Source organism: Neurospora tetrasperma (assembly GCF_000213175.1).
Source record: "Neurospora tetrasperma FGSC 2508 unplaced genomic scaffold NEUTE1scaffold_2, whole genome shotgun sequence".
Taxonomy (NCBI): domain Eukaryota; kingdom Fungi; phylum Ascomycota; class Sordariomycetes; order Sordariales; family Sordariaceae; genus Neurospora; species Neurospora tetrasperma.
In genome coordinates this window covers 3,350,792-3,368,413 of record NW_009799100.1, presented here as the reverse complement: position 1 = coordinate 3,368,413, position 17,622 = coordinate 3,350,792, and the positions used below count along the sequence as shown (strand labels likewise).

The window sequence follows — 17,622 nt, the reverse complement described above, 5'->3', positions numbered from 1 at the left end:
GCGCAATGAAAGGGTTGTCTGGAGTGCGCCGGCGAGGTGAGAGAGCGGAGCATCACCTGTGCTTGTTGTTGAAGTCTGGAAGAGCCAGCGTGGATAGGACGGTCAATTCTATCGAGAGACGGCCCCTGGGAGATGTGGCATTCTGGCCGGCCGCAACAGCACACGGCGAAGCACGGACCCCCGACACCCTTACGGCCTCACCAAGCCTCCATCTCCTGGCCGAGTCTGCCATCTGCCAGCCTGGCAAAACAGTCGAATGATCACGTGTCGATGCTGCTCACCAGCTGCCAGACAGGCTCGTGAACCCGGAGTCAGCTTGGAGCCCAAACAATGCCCCTGGGCCAAGCTGGGGTCAAGTGTGGGGCCGTGTGCCCCGCCAATGTCACTGGAGCGTGGCCGCGCGGGCGCGACTTTCAAGGTTGTCCGTCCAAAAGCGACAGGAACCAAGCCGCGGGCTGCTTCTTTGCTTCTTGTCTTGCAAAGCCTAGAGGTACTACTGACAGAAGCAACAAACAGCCATGTCAGCCGCCAACGAACCCTTCTATCTGCGCTACTAGTTTGTACACCCCTACGGGATTTGATTCACATATTGAAAACACCATGCTAACAGCCGACTTAGCTCTGGCCACTCGGGCCGCTTCGGCCACGAGTTCCTAGGTGTGTTCAGCCATTGGCGCCTCGAGACGCAAGCCCCCGCGTTTCCACGACCACGATGCTAAACTACCACTATCTGACTACAGAGTTCGACTTCCGCGTCCTCGGAGACGGACGTAGCGCCACTGCCCGATATGCCAACAACTCCAACTACCGTAACGACAGTCTGATCAGGAAAGAGAGTAGGGAACACTGTTTAGTCGGCCGTGGATATCCATATACTGACGAGGATCTGTTCTAGTGTGCGTCAGCTCTCTGGTCATTGACGAGATCAAGCGCATCATCAAGGACAGCGAGATTATGAAGTACGACATCCTGTTCACCCTTTAATACAAACGACTTGGAGCGGCCGCTGACAGGCCAACAGGGAAGACGACGAGAAATGGCCAACCAAAAACAAAGACGGAAAGCAAGAGTTGGAGATCCGCCTCGGGAACGACCACATTTCATTCGAGGTGCGTCATGCCAGTGTCGGAATCGATCTCTGCAAAATGTTCAGAGCTAATACGGGAGATAGACTGCCAAGATTGGATCGATCAACGATGTTACGGACTCGGCCGACCCAGAAGGCTTGCGCGTCTTCTACTACCTCGTTCAGGACCTCAAGGCGCTGGTGTTCAGTCTCATTGCCTTGCACTTCAAGATCAAGCCCATCTAATCTTCCGACACGAACGAATACCCCGAGTTTGATATCCTTGGTCATCGAAAGGAGAGATTCTGTGGCATAATGCGGCGTTTTCTAAAGGCGTTCTTTTCTATCTATTAGCGGCGCAGATGGGTTTCTTCAAACTGGATTTAACATGGAAAATTTCGGGACTGGCACAATCGTATACATTATCGACCAACCGCCCCACTGGCCCCCGAACCTAAGAGTCGTCATGGTTGCCTGTGTCAGCTATTGACGACGACCAACCAAGCTGTGTGAGGCAAGATATCCGATGCAGTTGCCAGGCGGAGACCGAGTGATGGAACACCGACATCTCATTACGAAGCACACCAAAGGCATGCCGTTGTACGATTCGTACAACAAACTCGATTCGTACCTCTATGTGAAGAGAGACCTGCCATGGCTAGTCTTGAATCACGATTGATCAAGTGACAAAAGGTTGGGCTACCAACTTTGAAGCAGTAACAAGGCCCGCACATGTCAAAGTAAGAAGTTAATCGATCCAACTCTCCGACTTTTGGCTCTTATTGGCGGTAGGCCGGTTATGCTGTGTAACTTTTCGCTTGACGAGTAACGCGGGGTAGACTTTCATTCCGAGACACATCCAACGCGAAATGGCTTCAATTTATGGTAAATCCAAGTAGTACAAAATGCTTCGTGAAACTCGATCCATCCTGGAGCCCTTCGTCGTCGACGGCCCTGGCATGTGCGACGGATCGGGAAGGGTCTCTCGAGATGGAAGTTACCTGTGTGGGGCTACTGACGTGAAGGATCTCCACCGCGATAAGCTCCATCGAACCCCTGAAGCTTCCGTCGACACCGCCAAACTGCATGCCGAAGGACACCTCTTTGGCTCGGCAGCGCTTCTCCCAATCCCGCACTGCAAAGTGGAAGTCAACATCAACCCGCTTGGCAGCACGGCGTGTGGCAGCTGCATCGCATGCTGTACCTGTGTGTTGTTTTGGCGCCGAGAGGTACAATGGATCGCAAGCGAGCGACCCAAGAGGCGGGAGGCCGATACCGCCAGCCAGTTTTCATCTTTGTCTAGTGCCCATCAACCGCCCACCCACCCTCATCAATTAAGGTTGTAAGTGGAAAGTGGGAGCGGACCTGGGGCCATTGTAGAGGTAGTGCCCACCAACAAGGCGGGTAGGAGTCCGTGGAGTTTTGCTAGACAGAGACTTGACTTGTTGACGGCAGAACGCCATCACTCGACCCAGAAAATCGTCATTCCCTTGCCCTCATCTTTCCTCTCCCGCGAATATTATAACCTAGCTGCATCTCATTGCTACCACACCTACCAAACTACATAGCTGTCCAGCAATATCTCTTCCCGCTTGTCACCTGCCACCTGGTTTCGCATCTCAGCACGTATTTTTTCTTGGACATTGCTACTTAGACATTTTCCTCCTTTGGGAGTTCGAAACCCCGAGGTTCTTGGGTTTTCGGTTTTCTGGTGGTGATCGAGCCAATGAATTCTCAACAGCAGCGAACGCAAGTCAACTGCCGCCAATTTGCCAGCGCTTCTGTCGCCTCCTGCTTCTGGTTGACTGCTTCATCTTGCCTGTAAGACGTGTTCGTTCTTGCGATCTGAGTGGCGGACCGCTACACGTTGCATACCTACTACCTAACACACACTCACTGAATGGCACCCCGGACCAGACTCCAGTCGTCTTGTAATCCACTTCAGCTGCACTGGACCCTGGGGTTCCTCCACTCAGACATCTCTCCCGCCATCAAGGTTGTTTGATGGTAATAGTGACGGTCAGGTCGCACTACAGTCACCCCGTCGCGATATTGGTTGGGCCCGGGAACATCTATCTTGTCGCTTGGTTCAAGCCTGGCATCTAACTACACCTACAAGCTCCCACATCGACATCCAGACGCTTCGGCTTTGCAACTTTCGCAGAGATCACATCTCCCGCTCAGATCTTTGGTCTGACTCCTTCCTTGTCGTCCCCACCTGCCGCTGTCATCGACATTCCATCCCACTGCATCGTCGCAAAAGCCCTACTCCACCCGCAACACCGAGACGCAGGACAGACACGCCTGCCGACGCATCGCATCCGTCCTGCCATCAGCACAGCAGTCTACGTCGCAGTAGATCTTGGACGCCAGATCAGAGTCATATCGAACCGATTCACAAAAGCCCAACATGCCTAGGGTTGCGCCTTTCAACGACGCAATCGATCCCCCATCTCCACGCCTTTACCCATTTTCATCATGTCCCGATACCGATGACTCCCAAATGCGTTCGCAGTCACACCATCAGTATTTCTCACCACCCATGATACCCATGATAACATCACCAAGCACGGCCGATGTTATCGAAAGAACGGGACCGGCCGTATTGTCCCCGGAGAGTCAATCGGAGGTGAACCTTGATGTGGATATGGATCATGGATCCGAACGCATGCGGGACGACCGCCGGGACGCAGATGAGGCCCACAAGCAGCGGACCGAGATTGACGACGAAACTTCCGTGGCTGTTAGTGACCCCGCACATTCTGTCCATGTCGAACAACGTAACCGCACTATTACGGCGAACAGAGTGCCGACTAGCACGTCGGACATAAGGCCATTAAGGACATATGGGGTGAGCGGTGGACATAGGAATCGGAAACAAGGCGACGAGCTTCTTGCGCCGAACAATACAAGTCTTGGTCAAGTAGAAGAAGTCGACTTGACTGGCAATGACACACCTTGGATGCACGACTATGGACTCGCAGGGCTCAGCTACGAGTACTGCCAGACAAGATTGACACCGTCCACGCCGTCATCCTATCTTCGCCCAGGCAGTAAATTTTCGGGGATGCAAAAGTCGGAGAGATCACGTTATGACGTGGAGGTGGAAATCAAGCAGGTTGATCTCCGCGAGTCCTTCTTGTGCGGCTATCTGCGGATTCAAGGTACGTAGCGGGAGGTACCTCTTCTTGTGTTACAATCAAAAAGGCAAAGGTAAGGGGACGGAATTTGCTAACCGGGAGTCGCTTGTCTAGGTCTTACTGATACCCACCCGACATTGACGACATATTTTGAAGGTGAAATCATTGGCCCACATTATAGCTTCCTCACTCAACACCCACAATGGGGAGCAAATGACAGGATTGATATCTCGCATTGGAGCAAGTTTCTCGCGTTCAAACCTTACGCCAAGGTCGCCAAAAGGGGCGGCGTTCACATTAGGGATGTGGCACAGAAAGATAACATCTTCATGCGATGGAAGGAGCAGTTTCTGGTCCCGAACCACCGTGTTAGAACCATCAACGGGGCTAGTTTCGAGGGCTTTTACTACATCTGCTTCAACCAGATCCACGGGACAATTCAAGGAATCTACTTCCACAGCAAGAGCGAAAAGTAAGCCGTTACCACTGTTTGGTCAAAAGCATATGAGAGGACTGCTGCTAACGTTGTGCGTTTAATCGCAGGTTCCAACAATTAGAGCTGCATCATGTCGAAGATAAAGGGTGCTTTGGCGCTATGGAGTTCAGATGAGACGACGCAGGGACGTCACATTGGAAGGGCGGCAATATTCCGCGGCCTTCACAGGGCTGAGATTCGACCCAAGTCCTCGGGAATATGGTCTCAGGGACATGATCCCAAGACATAATTAAGCCCAGACAAAATGTGGTTTTGGGCGGGTAGGGTCGAATAAATCCTCAAAAGAAGCGACCCAACAGTGAATGAGGGCCACTCACCCGCGACCCAGGTGGACGCTTGTCTTTTTTTTGGGTTCTCATCTGCATCAGTCGGCTTTTTTGTCTTCATACCGTCGCATGATGTCATTTGCTTCTCATGTTGCTGTTATTGCTTATCTGGTTTGGGATCGGGGTCTGATACCAGTTGTTACTAATTTGACATGTTGTGCGTTTTTCTCAGGGGCGTGAGCGCAGTCTATTTTGACGGACAACAGAGACACTCGAAGGAGGACATCTACATACCACACACGCACGCATTGTTACGAGGAGTCAGCGAAGGGTCAAGGAAGTAACAGGGCCTGGGGTTTTAGTCTCATAAGCCATGATGAGGTTCTTTATCATTCATCAGGTGGAGGCATGGCGTATAAAGCGTAGAGTCAGCATGAACGGGAACCGAAGGTGGACGAATGCCAGTCAAAGCAGGATCCGCCATATCTCAGGCTGTCCGGTGCAGAGACTCATTTCTTGTACATGTCTAAATCTTCATGGGGGTATCTGAATGGAACACAACTGGAAGAGCGTACACATATGTGTTTCACATGCGTAGCCGTGCAACAAGCTGGCAAGGCAGAGTGTTGATATGTGAAATCAGTTTTTGAACCCCTTGAAGTAGGCGTTACGGAAGGGGTTCAGGTCGTCCGCCGTCTTGCCTTCTTCGACGGCCCGTTCTGCCTTGGCCTGCTCATATGCCTTGATGGCTGCAGCCTCAACTTGGGCATCGGGAATACGGCAGTATGTTATTAATCGTCGGGACCCTAGAATAAGATCACAATCAGTACATCTGCTAACATATCAAGATGAATATTAGCCAACTCACATTTGTTGAAGTCCTGCACACAAACAGCCACAACCTCCATATAAGGATGCTGCGGTACCGGAATCTCCTGATCCTGGTCATTCGCTGTCGGCATCCAGAACGACAGTCGGCCCCCATCCACCAGCGTCTGCGCCGAGAACTGCAGGATATCATCCAACATCAACAAAAAGCTGTATGGCTTCCTAGGCGGGATGAAATCCGGATCCTTGTACATCTCCATGCCCTTGGGGATCACCCACGGACACTTCTCCGGGTCCTTGACCCCCAACACCTTCAGCCCTTCGCGCACCCCGTAGGGCGGGTCGCACACTACCGCGTCGAATATCCTGCCGCTTACCCCGTCACTTTTTGGTTGTCCAGCGGGGGAGGAGGAAGAGGAGGAGGAGGAGGAGGAGGAGGAGGAGGAGGAGGCAGAAGTGGAAGTGCCAAGGGCAGATTTGCGTATAGGCGTGTTGGTCAAATCAGCAGTGAACATTCCGCCCAAGTTTTGGGTAAGGCCGTATTGCTCAAAGTTCCCCCTCAGGGTCCTCTTCTTCTCGTCACCTCGGATGCTGCGCCCGTCTATATCGGACCCAAACGTCAAAGCGCCGAATTGCGCGCAGGCAATCGGGAAGGAACCGGTGCCGACGAAGGGGTCGTAGATCAGTTTTCCCGGTGCCGCCAGGGCAATGTTGGCCGTGACCAGGGCTAGTTCGGCGTCCATGGAGGTCGTGGAGATGTATCTCCTCTTTTTGAGGTCCAACTTTTTGGGCAGCGTCTCCCGGGAAGAAGTACCCAGGTACCGACCAAAGTAGTAGTACTTTGGATCGGGGATGCCGAGAGGTGTAGAGTTCCATGGCCAGTCTTCAAACAGGATGAATTCATCGTCGGGGTTGCGCATCTTGATCGGGCCGGCGAATCCGAGGTAGGCGAAGGAGTTGATGATGGAGAGTTTTTGGTCGTTGGTGCGAGAGCCTTGGTAGGAGTCGATGGTGAACTTGAAGGAGCAGGACAAGTATTGGGACCATAAGGGCTCGGTGTGAGAGCGGACGGAGCTGTGGACTTCCGGGAGGGTGGCGCCGTGGCCCCAGAGCTCGTGGATGGAGATTACGAGGATGGAGCGAGCGATGAGGCGCCTGGCGGCACTGGAGGAGGGGAGGGAGACTATACAGAAGGGGGACTGTGTGTGGGTTGTTAGTTGAATGGTTCAAGTAGATGGGGCTGTGAGTTTATGGTGGGTTGAGAAGCAGAAATGTGTCAACTGCTTCTGGCCTGGCATGGACGTGTTCCGATTTAGGGAGTGAAGTTTGGAGACCTACCTCTAGACTGTATGAGATGACTTTGAGATCGATGCCTTCTACTATTGCTAGGGCCTCAATCTCGGGGAGACGAAAAGTCTCGTGAGACTGAGAGAAGCGGATGAGATATTCCATTTCGGGCATGATGGAGAGGATGGTTAGAGAGTTGTGGTAGGGTTCTCTGCTGTTCAATTATGACCCATAGTCTGCTGGAAAATGTGATGACAAAAATAGTGAACCTCTTTATGTCGTGTTATAGAAAATTGGTCTCGGCCAATAATCTGTTGTCACGGTGAGATTTTGTGAACAGTTGAAGTTGAAGTTACTCAAAAACACATAGGAGGGAGTGCTGTTTGATCTTTAGCGTGGTGTGGATCCATTGATAAGATCCCTGACTTGCAGATCTGGTAGGGCTGTGAGTGGTGCCCTGTCAGCTTGAAGTGGGGCCTGGGTATTTTGGTTTCACGGCAGGGGTCGGTACAGTCCATACCCCAGCTTTTGAATTTCCACTACAGTCGAGCAGCTTAGCCCCATACAGCATATGAACCTTAATCGCACCTTTGGCCGGCTTCAAACACGACAACAGAAAAATCGACGATCCATCCATACGGCACCGTAAAAGACTACATCAGAATCACCATGCTCTCGTTTCCGACGCCCTCAGTCTACCAGTCGTCGAAATGCTTCGTCACCTACGGGGTTATGGGCCATCTTGACCCTAATCAGCCACCAACCAAAAGCAAGCCATGGTCAACAGTTGCAAGCCAGGACTTCATCAACAGGGTATGTCACTCTCCTTTATGTTGGACAACATTCACTAATAACTATCCCCAGGTCGAACTCATCATACCTCAAGAAGCCTTTGAAGTTGTGCGGAAAATTTTGAATGAAAAAGCAGCACCTGAGTTTAAGCGGGTGGTCATGTCCTTGCACGACATCTTATCTGGTGACTTCTTTACTGAATACATCAAGAAGGGTAGGATAAGACCAATTTTCAAACCAAGCCAGTAGCGAAAGCTAACAAAGTATGCGCTAGGGAATGTTATGATGCTGTCGGAAGGGAGGAAAGGGATCGACAACGTTTTTACATTGAGAAATGGTACGCTACATTCGAATAGCAAACGAGTAAAGACTGCATTGAACGCTCTGCTAACATAATGATGCAGGTATCTTGACAATGTTATTGGACAAGGAAGCATATGAAAGAGCAGGTCTTGTTGGCAAGCCTGACGGAGTGAAAGGAAAGCGTGGTCTGAAGCCCCGGTGGGGTAAGTCTCTTCTTCCTAGCTGGAGTATACTAGTCCTTGATGGCTACTAACGAGGCCATAATTGCAGTCGTTGAAGTCGACCTTACGAGTTCGTCGATGGTCCCAGGCAAGAAAGGATTCGACAGACTGATCTATGCGAGCAAGAACGCTTTCAATACACCAGTCACTTGGCTATTCTGCAACCTTTCTTCCACCAGTAAGCACCTTGTCCAGTGACCTACGGCACACGCACCCACTAACGTCACTTCAGTCCCCAATCCAGATCCCCTCGCGTCACATTCGCCGACCAAGTGTGCAGCAGAGCCCAGTGTCCTGGAAAACCTCGACGCCATGCTGCCGACCCTGAAGCCTCCGGTTGACACAATCGGACCAGAGGGGAGAGAGGAACTCGAATACTTCTCTACCGAGCTCTATGAGTGGCTATCACTGGTTCGACTGCAGAGCCCCCGAATTCAGGTGGGCGACCAGGTTGATCCGTATCTTTGCCGATATCAGGTGCCTGGTGATGGCCAGCAAGGCAAAATCTGCAAGCTTACTTGGCAGGGCTTTCTTGCTCCGTCCTGGTGTCGGGAGATTCTCCTCAATCTCGTCGCTGAGCTCCCGTCAAAAACATGGTTCTCGTTCAGCACGACGACCTTCTCCAAGGGCATGGCTGGGGATAACTCTGAGATTTCTCTCTTTCGGCCCCAAGGAGCGCCGGGGGAATATGTAATGTGGGAGATCAAGAGCCATGAGTGAAAAGTAATTCGTATTTTTTTTGGCGAGATGTCTCATTCCTGTCTAGGTCCTAGGATGGCATCTTCCACCAACTGGCGCAATGCCGCCTGTCCCTCGGCAGTCTCAAAGTCCTCTCTCGAGGCAAGCTCTTCAATCCGCCTGCGGAACTCGGGATCCGGCTCCCCAGCATTCTCCGCCTCGTTCATTGTACCGATCTGTACTTGTAGACCCTCGGGAGCCGGGGGAAGGTCCGCTGGCGTGACTCCGTTTGTCGTGCCCTGGGCGGTGTTGGGGATGTTGGCCTCGCCTTCCAGGCCCCTGAGGTATTCTGCGACTTCGGGATAATCCTCTTCGGCCTCGATCTTCTCTCTCGCGGTCTGACCCTCGTCGTTCACGATGGTGGTGTTCAGCTTGAGCTCCTCGGCCAGGACCTTGGCAGCGGCGACGGTTTCGACGACAAAGAGCGCTGTCTCGCCATCTTCGTCCTTGAGGTCCACTGGGACTTTGAATTCGCCTACAAGAGTGCGCAAGAGGTCCAGGTGGTTGTAGCTGGCAGCGGCGTGAACGAGGGAGTAGCCGTGCTCGTCCTGACCCGAAGCCAGGGAGGGGTTCTCGCGAAGGAGCGCGACACACGCCTCCGGGTTATCGGCGGCGAGGAGGTATGGGTTGTTCGACATCTTGGGTGGGTGGATTCGGTCTTCGAGTCGGATTTGGATGTTCACGGGTATTAAAATAATGCGTAAAGGTATGTTTTGGCTACTACATGCACTAGGTACGCAGACTCGCAATCGAAGTCACAAGTATGTAGAGGACGGACCTGGGCGAGAGCTGTGGACAAAATTTTAGTGGAGACATGTCGAGCTAGGAATGCGGGGCACTCCAATCGATGGAATCCTACAGATCAATGTTCCCTCGAACCCCTGTCCTGGCGCCTCTTGTTCCCTTCGGCGTGTGATGCACCGCAGGCGCAGTTCTGGACCCCTGGAACTCCTCAGCTAACCCGAACCCTGCGCATACTCGCTTGCAAAACGCTGTAGGGTTGCCTCTACTGCCGTGAAAAATAGTGTACACTACAACCTGACGGACTTGTTGGCACAACCGGAAGGGACAGTTCATCCACCAGGTTCAGGAAAGTGGGAAAGTGAATTATCGGCAATGGTCTATACTGAGTGTGGTTGAGTTGGAGATCAATTTAAACAAGTTGGTGACAACGTCGATCAGCAAGCAATACGCCAATACTTAGTTGTACGCCAGTTGTACGAACAATAAGGAACTGAGCAGATCTCGAAAGAGTCTCGGCGAACCAAATCAGTCCAACCGACATCAAATACAGTACGTCAACAGGTTGGAGTTGCTACGGGCAGTAAACATGGATGAATATGGGACCATAGCCTTGATCGCCTGCGGCCCATTCCATGTGTTAGTGCAAAATCTACCAGGTCCCATGTCTTGTCTCCCTTTGTTGCAGTATCGCCGCCGTTCAAATGTATGACTGTCTCGGCGAAGTTGCGAACCGCAGACGTTGTAGGCAGCCTGTCAGCCCCAAATAATCATCTTATTTTCGCCATTATATTGGCCAAAAAGGAGTAATTTGGACCCAATTAGCTGATGTGGTTCTCTTGGTGGTAGTAGTGTAGTGACTAACGGATTGCATCACAATCTCTAGGGCTGAGTCGCAAAGCCACCTTCTTTTTTTTTTTTTGTCCCATCAAGCTCCTTCCATCCCAGGTCCTAGATGCGGTTTCCAGGACAGCTGCAACAGCTTCTCCCGCAGAAGGCGATTCACAGATTCGGCCGAGCACTTGACCCACGAAAGGCAGCAGCGACAGCAAAGAAATCCTCCCATTATTAAATCACCTCTATCACCTCACTCAACTGTGATCGCCATTTTGGTGCCTTTTCAAACATCACTCCTACGCTTTGGAACAGCTCTCTCTTTGCCAACCCTTTCCATTGCAAGGTCAAAGCCGGAAGCTTCTCGCTGTTATATCCACCCCAAAACTCAGTTCTTTCCTTACCCCCGCTATAAACTTCCCCAACCACACCCAGCGCTCTCACTGGCGCAAGTCCGCACCTCAACCTCATCACCACACCACAACCCAACCAACATGGACGAACCACTCACGGATCTCCGAGGCCCACTAGCCGCCAAATACACTGCTTCTACCGATTACAGCAAAATTGCAGACAAGCTTGAGGTCCCTCATGTCGCACAGGATGTTCACGAGGTTGCGACCTTAATCAACGGGCTCGAGAATGGCGCCAAGAAAAAGACCAGCTTTAAAGTGAAAAAAACGACTTACGAAGTTACCCAGTCGCGTGATCACATCCGTGTCGACTCGTGGCGCTTCCATGATTGGGACTACAAGAAACATGACCTACCCACATATGCCCGCGGTCTCTTCACCACCAGACACAAGGACGGAACACCTGAGATTACCACCCGTGGCTACGACAAGTTCTTCAACGTCGACGAGGTCACGGAGACCAAGTGGGAAAACATCAGGACCAGGACGCGGGGTCCCTACGAATTGACGCTGAAGGAGAACGGCTGCATCATCTTCGTCAGTGGTCTTGCCGACGACACATTGCTCGTCTGCAGCAAACACTCGACTGGCGACCGTAGTGATGTCGAAACCAGTCATGCCAGCGCTGGCGAGCGCAGGTTGGAGGAGCAGTTGGCACGCATTGGTAAGACAAAGGCCGATCTTGCACGGGAGTTGAGGAGACGGAACGTCACGGCTGTGGCAGAACTCTGCGACGACAGCTTTGAGGAGCACATTCTGGCGTACGGACCCGACAAGGCGGGCCTGTATTTGCATGGCATGAACCTCAACCTTCCCGAATTCATGACTTACCCCTCGCCTGTCGTTCAGAAATTCGCAGAGGACTGGGGCTTCATCAAAACCGGCCTGATCGTCATTGATACTATCGACGAGGTCAAGGCTTTCCTTGAGGAGGTAGCTGAAAGTGGCGCCCACGATGGCCGCGATGTAGAGGGTTTTGTCATTCGCTGCAAGATGTCTTACCAGCCTGGGCAGCAGCCCTTCCAGGATTGGTTCTTCAAGTACAAGTTCGAAGAGCCCTATCTAATGTATCGACAGTGGCGTGAGTGCACCAAGGCCATCATCGCAGGAAAGCCGCCAAAGTTCAAGAAGCACGTCAAAATTACCGAGGAGTATCTTCTCTACGCTCGTCAGCGTCTAGCTGGTGATCGGGAGCTGGCCAAGCGCTACAACCAAAACCACGGGATTATTGCTCTCCGAAACGATTTTCTCGCTTTCAAAAACCTCAAGGGTTCCGACGCTGCCAACTTCGAGGCCTTGCATGGGGGAGGAGCTGCCGCTGACGTTGAGAGCGATATCATCCTGGTCCCGATTGCCACCATCGGCTGCGGAAAGACAACTGTTGGTCTTGCTCTCACTCACTTGTTTGGCTGGGGTCACGTCCAAAACGACAACATCACCGGTAAAGCCCGGCCGCCTCGCTTTACCAAGGCTCTTCTCGACATTCTTGACGAAGGTGTCCCCGCAGTCTATGCCGACCGCAACAATGCGCAAAAGCATGAGCGTAAGCAGCTCATCACCGACGTCAAGATACAGCACGCCCGCGCCCGGCTTGTGGCGCTCCACTTCGTTCACAATAATCTCGAAAAAGTCCGCGAGGTTTGCCGGGATCGTGTCTTTGCACGAGGTGATAATCATCAAACCATCCAGGCCGCCTCAGATATGAACAAGGTTCGTGGCATCATGGAGGGATTCATCAACCGCTTCGAGCCTTGCGACCCAGAACAGAAGCCTGACTCTGAATTCGACGATATCATCGACCTTGATCCTTCGGCAGGAAGCAGACAAAACCTGGAGACTGTCATCAAGGAGCTCCATCGCATGTACCCCAAGTTCATGCCCAACATCCCCTCTGCAGCAGAAATGGACGAAGCCATCCAATATGCCCTCGAAGGCTACAAGCCTGATTTGCGTCACGTCATCCCCGACCGTAGTACCAAGAACAAGAACCAGCCTAAGCAGAACGGTCAGCAGCAACAGCAGAAGCAGAAAAAGAGACCCCTGGAGTACATGTCCGTCGACATGACGACCAAGGATGTGCTTAACACCCTTGAGAAGGCGTTTGCCGCTGCTGGCTCGGAGCAATCCCGCTTTTTCAAGCAGCTCCAGGGCACTCGCCGCGTACAACCCAAATTCCACGTCACTTTGATACACAGGGCTGGTGCCAAGGAGAATCCGCAGCTCTGGGATAGATATCTGCGCATGAACGAGCTTGAAGGACCCAACTTTCCAGACGGGAAGCTCGGAGAGATCGACGTCCAGCTTGAGCGTGTGGTTTATGACGACCGTATCATGGCTATCGTGGTTCGCTTGATCCCCAGACCCGGGGACGAACACGCCAATCCCGATAGCAGTGAGCCTGCAGAGCCAAAGTGGAAGTGCACAAACCGTGTTGCGCATATTACGGTTGGAACGAGAGATGATAGTGTCAAGCCAAGGGAGAGCAATGACTTGCTTGTCAAGTGGTTGGAGCATGGTACGGGAGCGGAGACCGGAATCTACGACCTGTTGATCGATGGTAAGCCCACGTTGCAGGGAGTTGTCAGGGGGGTTCTCTCGAGATAGGAGACCGAAGGGGCTTCATCATTGGCAACCAATGACCATAATTCCCATCGGCGCCGTGGACGTGGACATGGACATGGGCATGGACGTGGTCGAGGCGGTGGTGGCCACGGTCGGGGTAGAGGGTCACATAGGGGCAGGGGGCATTGACGTTACTTGTAGGAATCTGTTAGACGCAGGATGATGTTCACGAAATATGTCTTGGGGAAAATCATAGCTTTACGTACAACGGCGGGAACGAAAAGACGACGGAAGGAGAGCAGATTTGGGGCTTTCGAAACCAAAATATGCAATATAGCCAGGCTTGTAGCCTTCTCATCACCACAATTACATATCCACATCTGTACTTAACCAGACAACAAGACCATAACACTGGCACTTTATGCGCTGAAGCTATTCGTAACCTCCACAAACTTGGCCCACTGCCTCGCCGCTTCTCCGCTCTTGATAGCCCATCTCGCCCTCCTAATACCCTCCTTCCAACGCCCACCTCCTGGTCCACGCTTCTTGATAACCTGCCCGTCATCACCATGTCCCATATCACTCGTGTCCGCCTCGCAGATGCCCGACACCACGAACAGCGCCGCAGTGTTCATCAAAACAAAGTGCAAGATGGGATCATCATCCGGCATCTCATTGTTCAAAATCTTGCTCAAAATAGCCGCATTCTCAATCGGCTCCTTACCCGGCGACACCTCCGACAGCGGATGCGCCGGCAACCCAAAGTCGCTCGGGTGAAGCAAGAAGTGGTTCACCACCGGCTCGCCCTCTGGGTCCTCATCGGTGGGCTTGATCGTCCAGCAATGCGTCGGTCCAGCGCAGCTGATCTCGTCCAGCTCCTCATCGCCGCAAACTACCATGGCCTTGCGCGCCCCGCCCATCTTGAGCGCCTCAGCGAATACGGGACCGAGGTCCTTGCGCGCGCATCCAATCATTCGCGCCTCTACCAGTTTGTCCTTTCCACCTTCACCCGAGAAAACGGCCGGGTCGAGCGCGTCCAGCGGGTTCGCCAGAGGGCCGACCAGGTTGAAGATGGTGCGCCAGGGGAGCTGCGCGCGGATGGGGGCTACGTGGCGCATGCCCTGGTGGAAGACGGGCGCGAAGAGGAAGCCGTAGTTACATTGGGAGTAGAGCGAGCAGACGGTGTCGGGGCGGATTCGAGAAATTTGGGGTGGGCGGGGAGGGACGCAGGCCAAAAGGTCGGCCGAGCCGGACTTGGAGGTTGAGGCTTTGTTGCCGTGCTTGCCGACGAGTAGCAGGGAGGAGGCGAGGATGGAGGAAGTGGTGCTGATGTTGAAGGTGTTGTGGGAGTCGCCGCCTGTGCCTACAATGTCGCACTGGAATCGAGGAGGTGGTCAGTAAGGGAGCTAGTAGGGTGAGGAGGGAAAAGGGGACGGGACAACGAAAGGGACTGGGATGACTGAATGTGTAAGAGGAAAAACGTACGAGGCCGCCGTTGTAGGCTCCTTCTTGTCTGCCGCGCTTCTCAATGACTTGACGTAGTTCGTTGAGGTCGGTCTGGGCAGCGGCCTTCAGCATCACCTGGGCCGTTTTGGATAGCACTTCGGCACTGCGGTCCAGACCGGTGAAGTGCAGGCACATGAGCAGCGCGCCGGCCTGGACATCGGAGATTTGGTTGGTGAAGAAGTAAGAGATGGCATGGGCGATCTCGTCCGGCGTCACAGGGTCGGGGTGTCCGAGGGGCCAGAGACGGGTTAGTAGCTTCTTGATGTTGACATCCGGGAGGTCCTCAGCCGCAGTCGCGGTCGCCGGTGCCGCTTGTTGCTGTTGCGCCGACATGTTTCTGGAGATGTTGATGTGGAGTTTCTGCCGGGATCAGAATTGTTTGCCTGGTCGCAATAGCTGTCAGGCTGGTCAGGGAGGCCAATTGAATGATGCCGGCTTCCTGGGAGCTGTGGAAGGAGTAAAGTCTGGCTGTTGTTGACTCATTTCGTGGATCGGAGAGGCGCGGCGGGAATACCATCCAAGGTTTGGTGGGAATGACGGGCAGCTTTCTACAGTGTGCTTTGTTCTCCCCAATGATGGCATCGAATGCCGCCAGAGTGCCCCGCGACAACGGGCATCAGCGGGGCAGATATGCAGGCATTGAGCACCCCAGCAGCCGCAGATCACAACCGCAAATGAGCCTGAATGGGCTGGCAGAATTAGCGGGCGGTGAGTTGCTTCCAACTCTTGGCATTTGGAGTAAGATGCGGCAGGCAACTTTTTGATTTTACAGCGAGCGGGAGACCGGGTGGTCAGTGCGTTCCGGCATTGGCGACGCGGCGCCAAAATTTCGGGAACTCTGTTCGCCAGCAGCCCGGCCGCGATTACGGGGACTGGGACTTATCAATCCGGGGGACTGACGGAGCGCGAGATTGTTCACTCCTTTCACAAGTAAGTTCCGGCCCCCCGGAGATGGCCCCAGTCTGCGTCCTCTATGGTTAACACAATGTGATTCAAGAATGTCTCTCAGACTAAGTCGCCCGGCCGTCCGCGGCTTGGGTTCTGCCATCAAGTCTTCCAGAATCTCGTCCAGGTCGGCCGCCCTGTTGGTGCCCTCCACCTCCACATCCGCCTTCTCGACTGCCTCACCACAACGCGCCGCCGCCGCCGGTCACCTCAGGCTACCCGACGACTATGTGCCGCCCACCCAACCCCCGAGCGCCCGTCCCGTCGATACGCGCAAGTCGCAACTTCTGCGCACTTACACCTCGATGCTCCGCTCGACCCCCTTGATGCTCATCTTCCAACACAACAACCTGACCGCTATCGAGTGGGCTGCGATAAGGCGAGAGCTTAGCCTTGCCCTGAGCAACGTTCCAGTTCCAGAGGACGCTCCCGATATCACTTCCAAGATCCACCTCCAGGTTGTCCGCACGCGCATCTTCGATGTTGCGCTCAAGACCGTTGAGTTCTTCGACCCTTCTACAGTGGAGCCCACCACGGCTACAACAGCTACGGGCACCAAGGTTCCCGCTACATACAACCACGATCTGTCGAAGCATGCGTGGAAGGCTGTCAAAGAGGCGACCAAGAACACCGAGGCCGTTGAGAAGACCGTTTACGGCCAGCTCGCTCCTCTGCTCGTCGGACCTGTCGCCATCCTCACCCTGCCCTCCGTGTCGCCGGCGCATCTCGGCGCTGCCCTGAGCGTCCTCGCCCCTAGCCCCCCAGCCTTCCCTGCGCCCAGCAGGAAGAAGAACCCCGGTTATTATGACCTTACCTGCCAGTCTGGTCTGCAGAAGCTCCTGCTAGTCGGTGGCCGCATCGAGGGCAAGGCCTTCGACTACGACGGCATCAAGTGGGTTGGCGGCATCGAGAACGGAATCGAGGGTCTGCGCGCCCAGCTCGTGCACATGCTGCAGAGCGCCGGCATGGGTCTTACCAGCGTTTTGGAGGGTGCTGGCAAGAGCCTCTGGCTTACCATGGAGAGCCGCAGGAGTGTCTTGGAGGAGGAGCAGAACCCCAAGAAGGAGGGCGAGGGCGAGGAGGAGAAGAAAGAGTAGATCTGATCAGCGTGAAGTCGAGTGCGAACAACCGGAAATATCGGGGCCCAATTTACTCCACAAACACCAAAGGTCTGGGTGCTTTACATTTCTCAGGCTTGCCGGACCTAGTGATACGATGCTGCTACTTTATAAGAGATCAAGTACAAAAGATCTGGTGTACAATACAATGTAACAAAGACATATGTAAAAGCGCAAATCATCTGGCAGTGTCTCGTTTGTGTTTGATGCTGACTGGTGGGTTGACGATCTCTTCGGACAACGGTGCAGCTTCGGGTTCTTAGCAGAGGACCTTGATGATCAAGTGAGGTCTGTACCGGGCTAGCTAGGCTCGACCCCGCTGATGTTAAAGGCCCGGTGTAAGGGAGGTGGTCCCTGCAGTCGTTT

At 53.5% G+C, this 17,622-nt stretch overlaps 7 protein-coding genes across 7 annotated transcripts; 5 read left to right on the top strand and 2 right to left on the bottom strand.

Annotated features, from left to right (window-relative positions):
* Positions 1-518: 518 nt before the first annotated feature.
* NEUTE1DRAFT_38114 (uncharacterized protein) lies at positions 519-1,312 on the top strand (the record flags this gene model as incomplete). Its single annotated transcript, XM_009850432.1, has 6 exons — positions 519-556; positions 611-657; positions 741-836; positions 896-959; positions 1,022-1,109; positions 1,172-1,312. The coding sequence occupies 6 exons, from the start codon at positions 519-521 to the stop codon at positions 1,310-1,312; spliced, it is 474 nt and encodes a 157-aa protein (XP_009848734.1).
* Positions 1,313-3,296: 1,984 nt separating this feature from the next.
* On the top strand, positions 3,297-5,093 carry NEUTE1DRAFT_121211 (uncharacterized protein; the record flags this gene model as incomplete). The annotated part of the gene is made up of 3 exons (XM_009851328.1): positions 3,297-4,230; positions 4,321-4,678; positions 4,750-5,093. 3 exons carry the CDS (start codon positions 3,477-3,479, stop codon positions 4,814-4,816), a joined length of 1,179 nt encoding a protein of 392 aa, XP_009849630.1.
* Positions 5,083-7,257, bottom strand: NEUTE1DRAFT_79436 (uncharacterized protein; the record flags this gene model as incomplete). Its single annotated transcript, XM_009851327.1, has 3 exons — positions 5,083-5,774; positions 5,837-6,995; positions 7,135-7,257. The coding sequence occupies 3 exons, from the start codon at positions 7,255-7,257 to the stop codon at positions 5,608-5,610; spliced, it is 1,449 nt and encodes a 482-aa protein (XP_009849629.1).
* Positions 7,258-7,752: 495 nt separating this feature from the next.
* NEUTE1DRAFT_121209 (uncharacterized protein) lies at positions 7,753-9,119 on the top strand (the record flags this gene model as incomplete). The annotated part of the gene is made up of 5 exons (XM_009851326.1): positions 7,753-7,896; positions 7,948-8,089; positions 8,280-8,381; positions 8,449-8,577; positions 8,632-9,119. 5 exons carry the CDS (start codon positions 7,753-7,755, stop codon positions 9,117-9,119), a joined length of 1,005 nt encoding a protein of 334 aa, XP_009849628.1.
* A 32-nt stretch (positions 9,120-9,151) lies between these two features.
* On the bottom strand, positions 9,152-9,912 carry NEUTE1DRAFT_79431 (uncharacterized protein; the record flags this gene model as incomplete). The annotated part of the gene is made up of 1 exon (XM_009851325.1): positions 9,152-9,912. One exon carries the CDS (start codon positions 9,773-9,775, stop codon positions 9,152-9,154), a length of 624 nt encoding a protein of 207 aa, XP_009849627.1.
* A 1,136-nt stretch (positions 9,913-11,048) lies between these two features.
* Positions 11,049-14,211, top strand: NEUTE1DRAFT_121207 (uncharacterized protein; the record flags this gene model as incomplete). Its single annotated transcript, XM_009851324.1, has 1 exon — positions 11,049-14,211. The coding sequence occupies one exon, from the start codon at positions 11,207-11,209 to the stop codon at positions 13,727-13,729; it is 2,523 nt and encodes an 840-aa protein (XP_009849626.1).
* Positions 14,212-16,416: 2,205 nt separating this feature from the next.
* NEUTE1DRAFT_116498 (uncharacterized protein) lies at positions 16,417-17,443 on the top strand (the record flags this gene model as incomplete). Its single annotated transcript, XM_009851323.1, has 1 exon — positions 16,417-17,443. One exon carries the CDS (start codon positions 16,444-16,446, stop codon positions 17,233-17,235), a length of 792 nt encoding a protein of 263 aa, XP_009849625.1.
* Between the last annotated feature and the right edge of the window lie 179 nt (positions 17,444-17,622).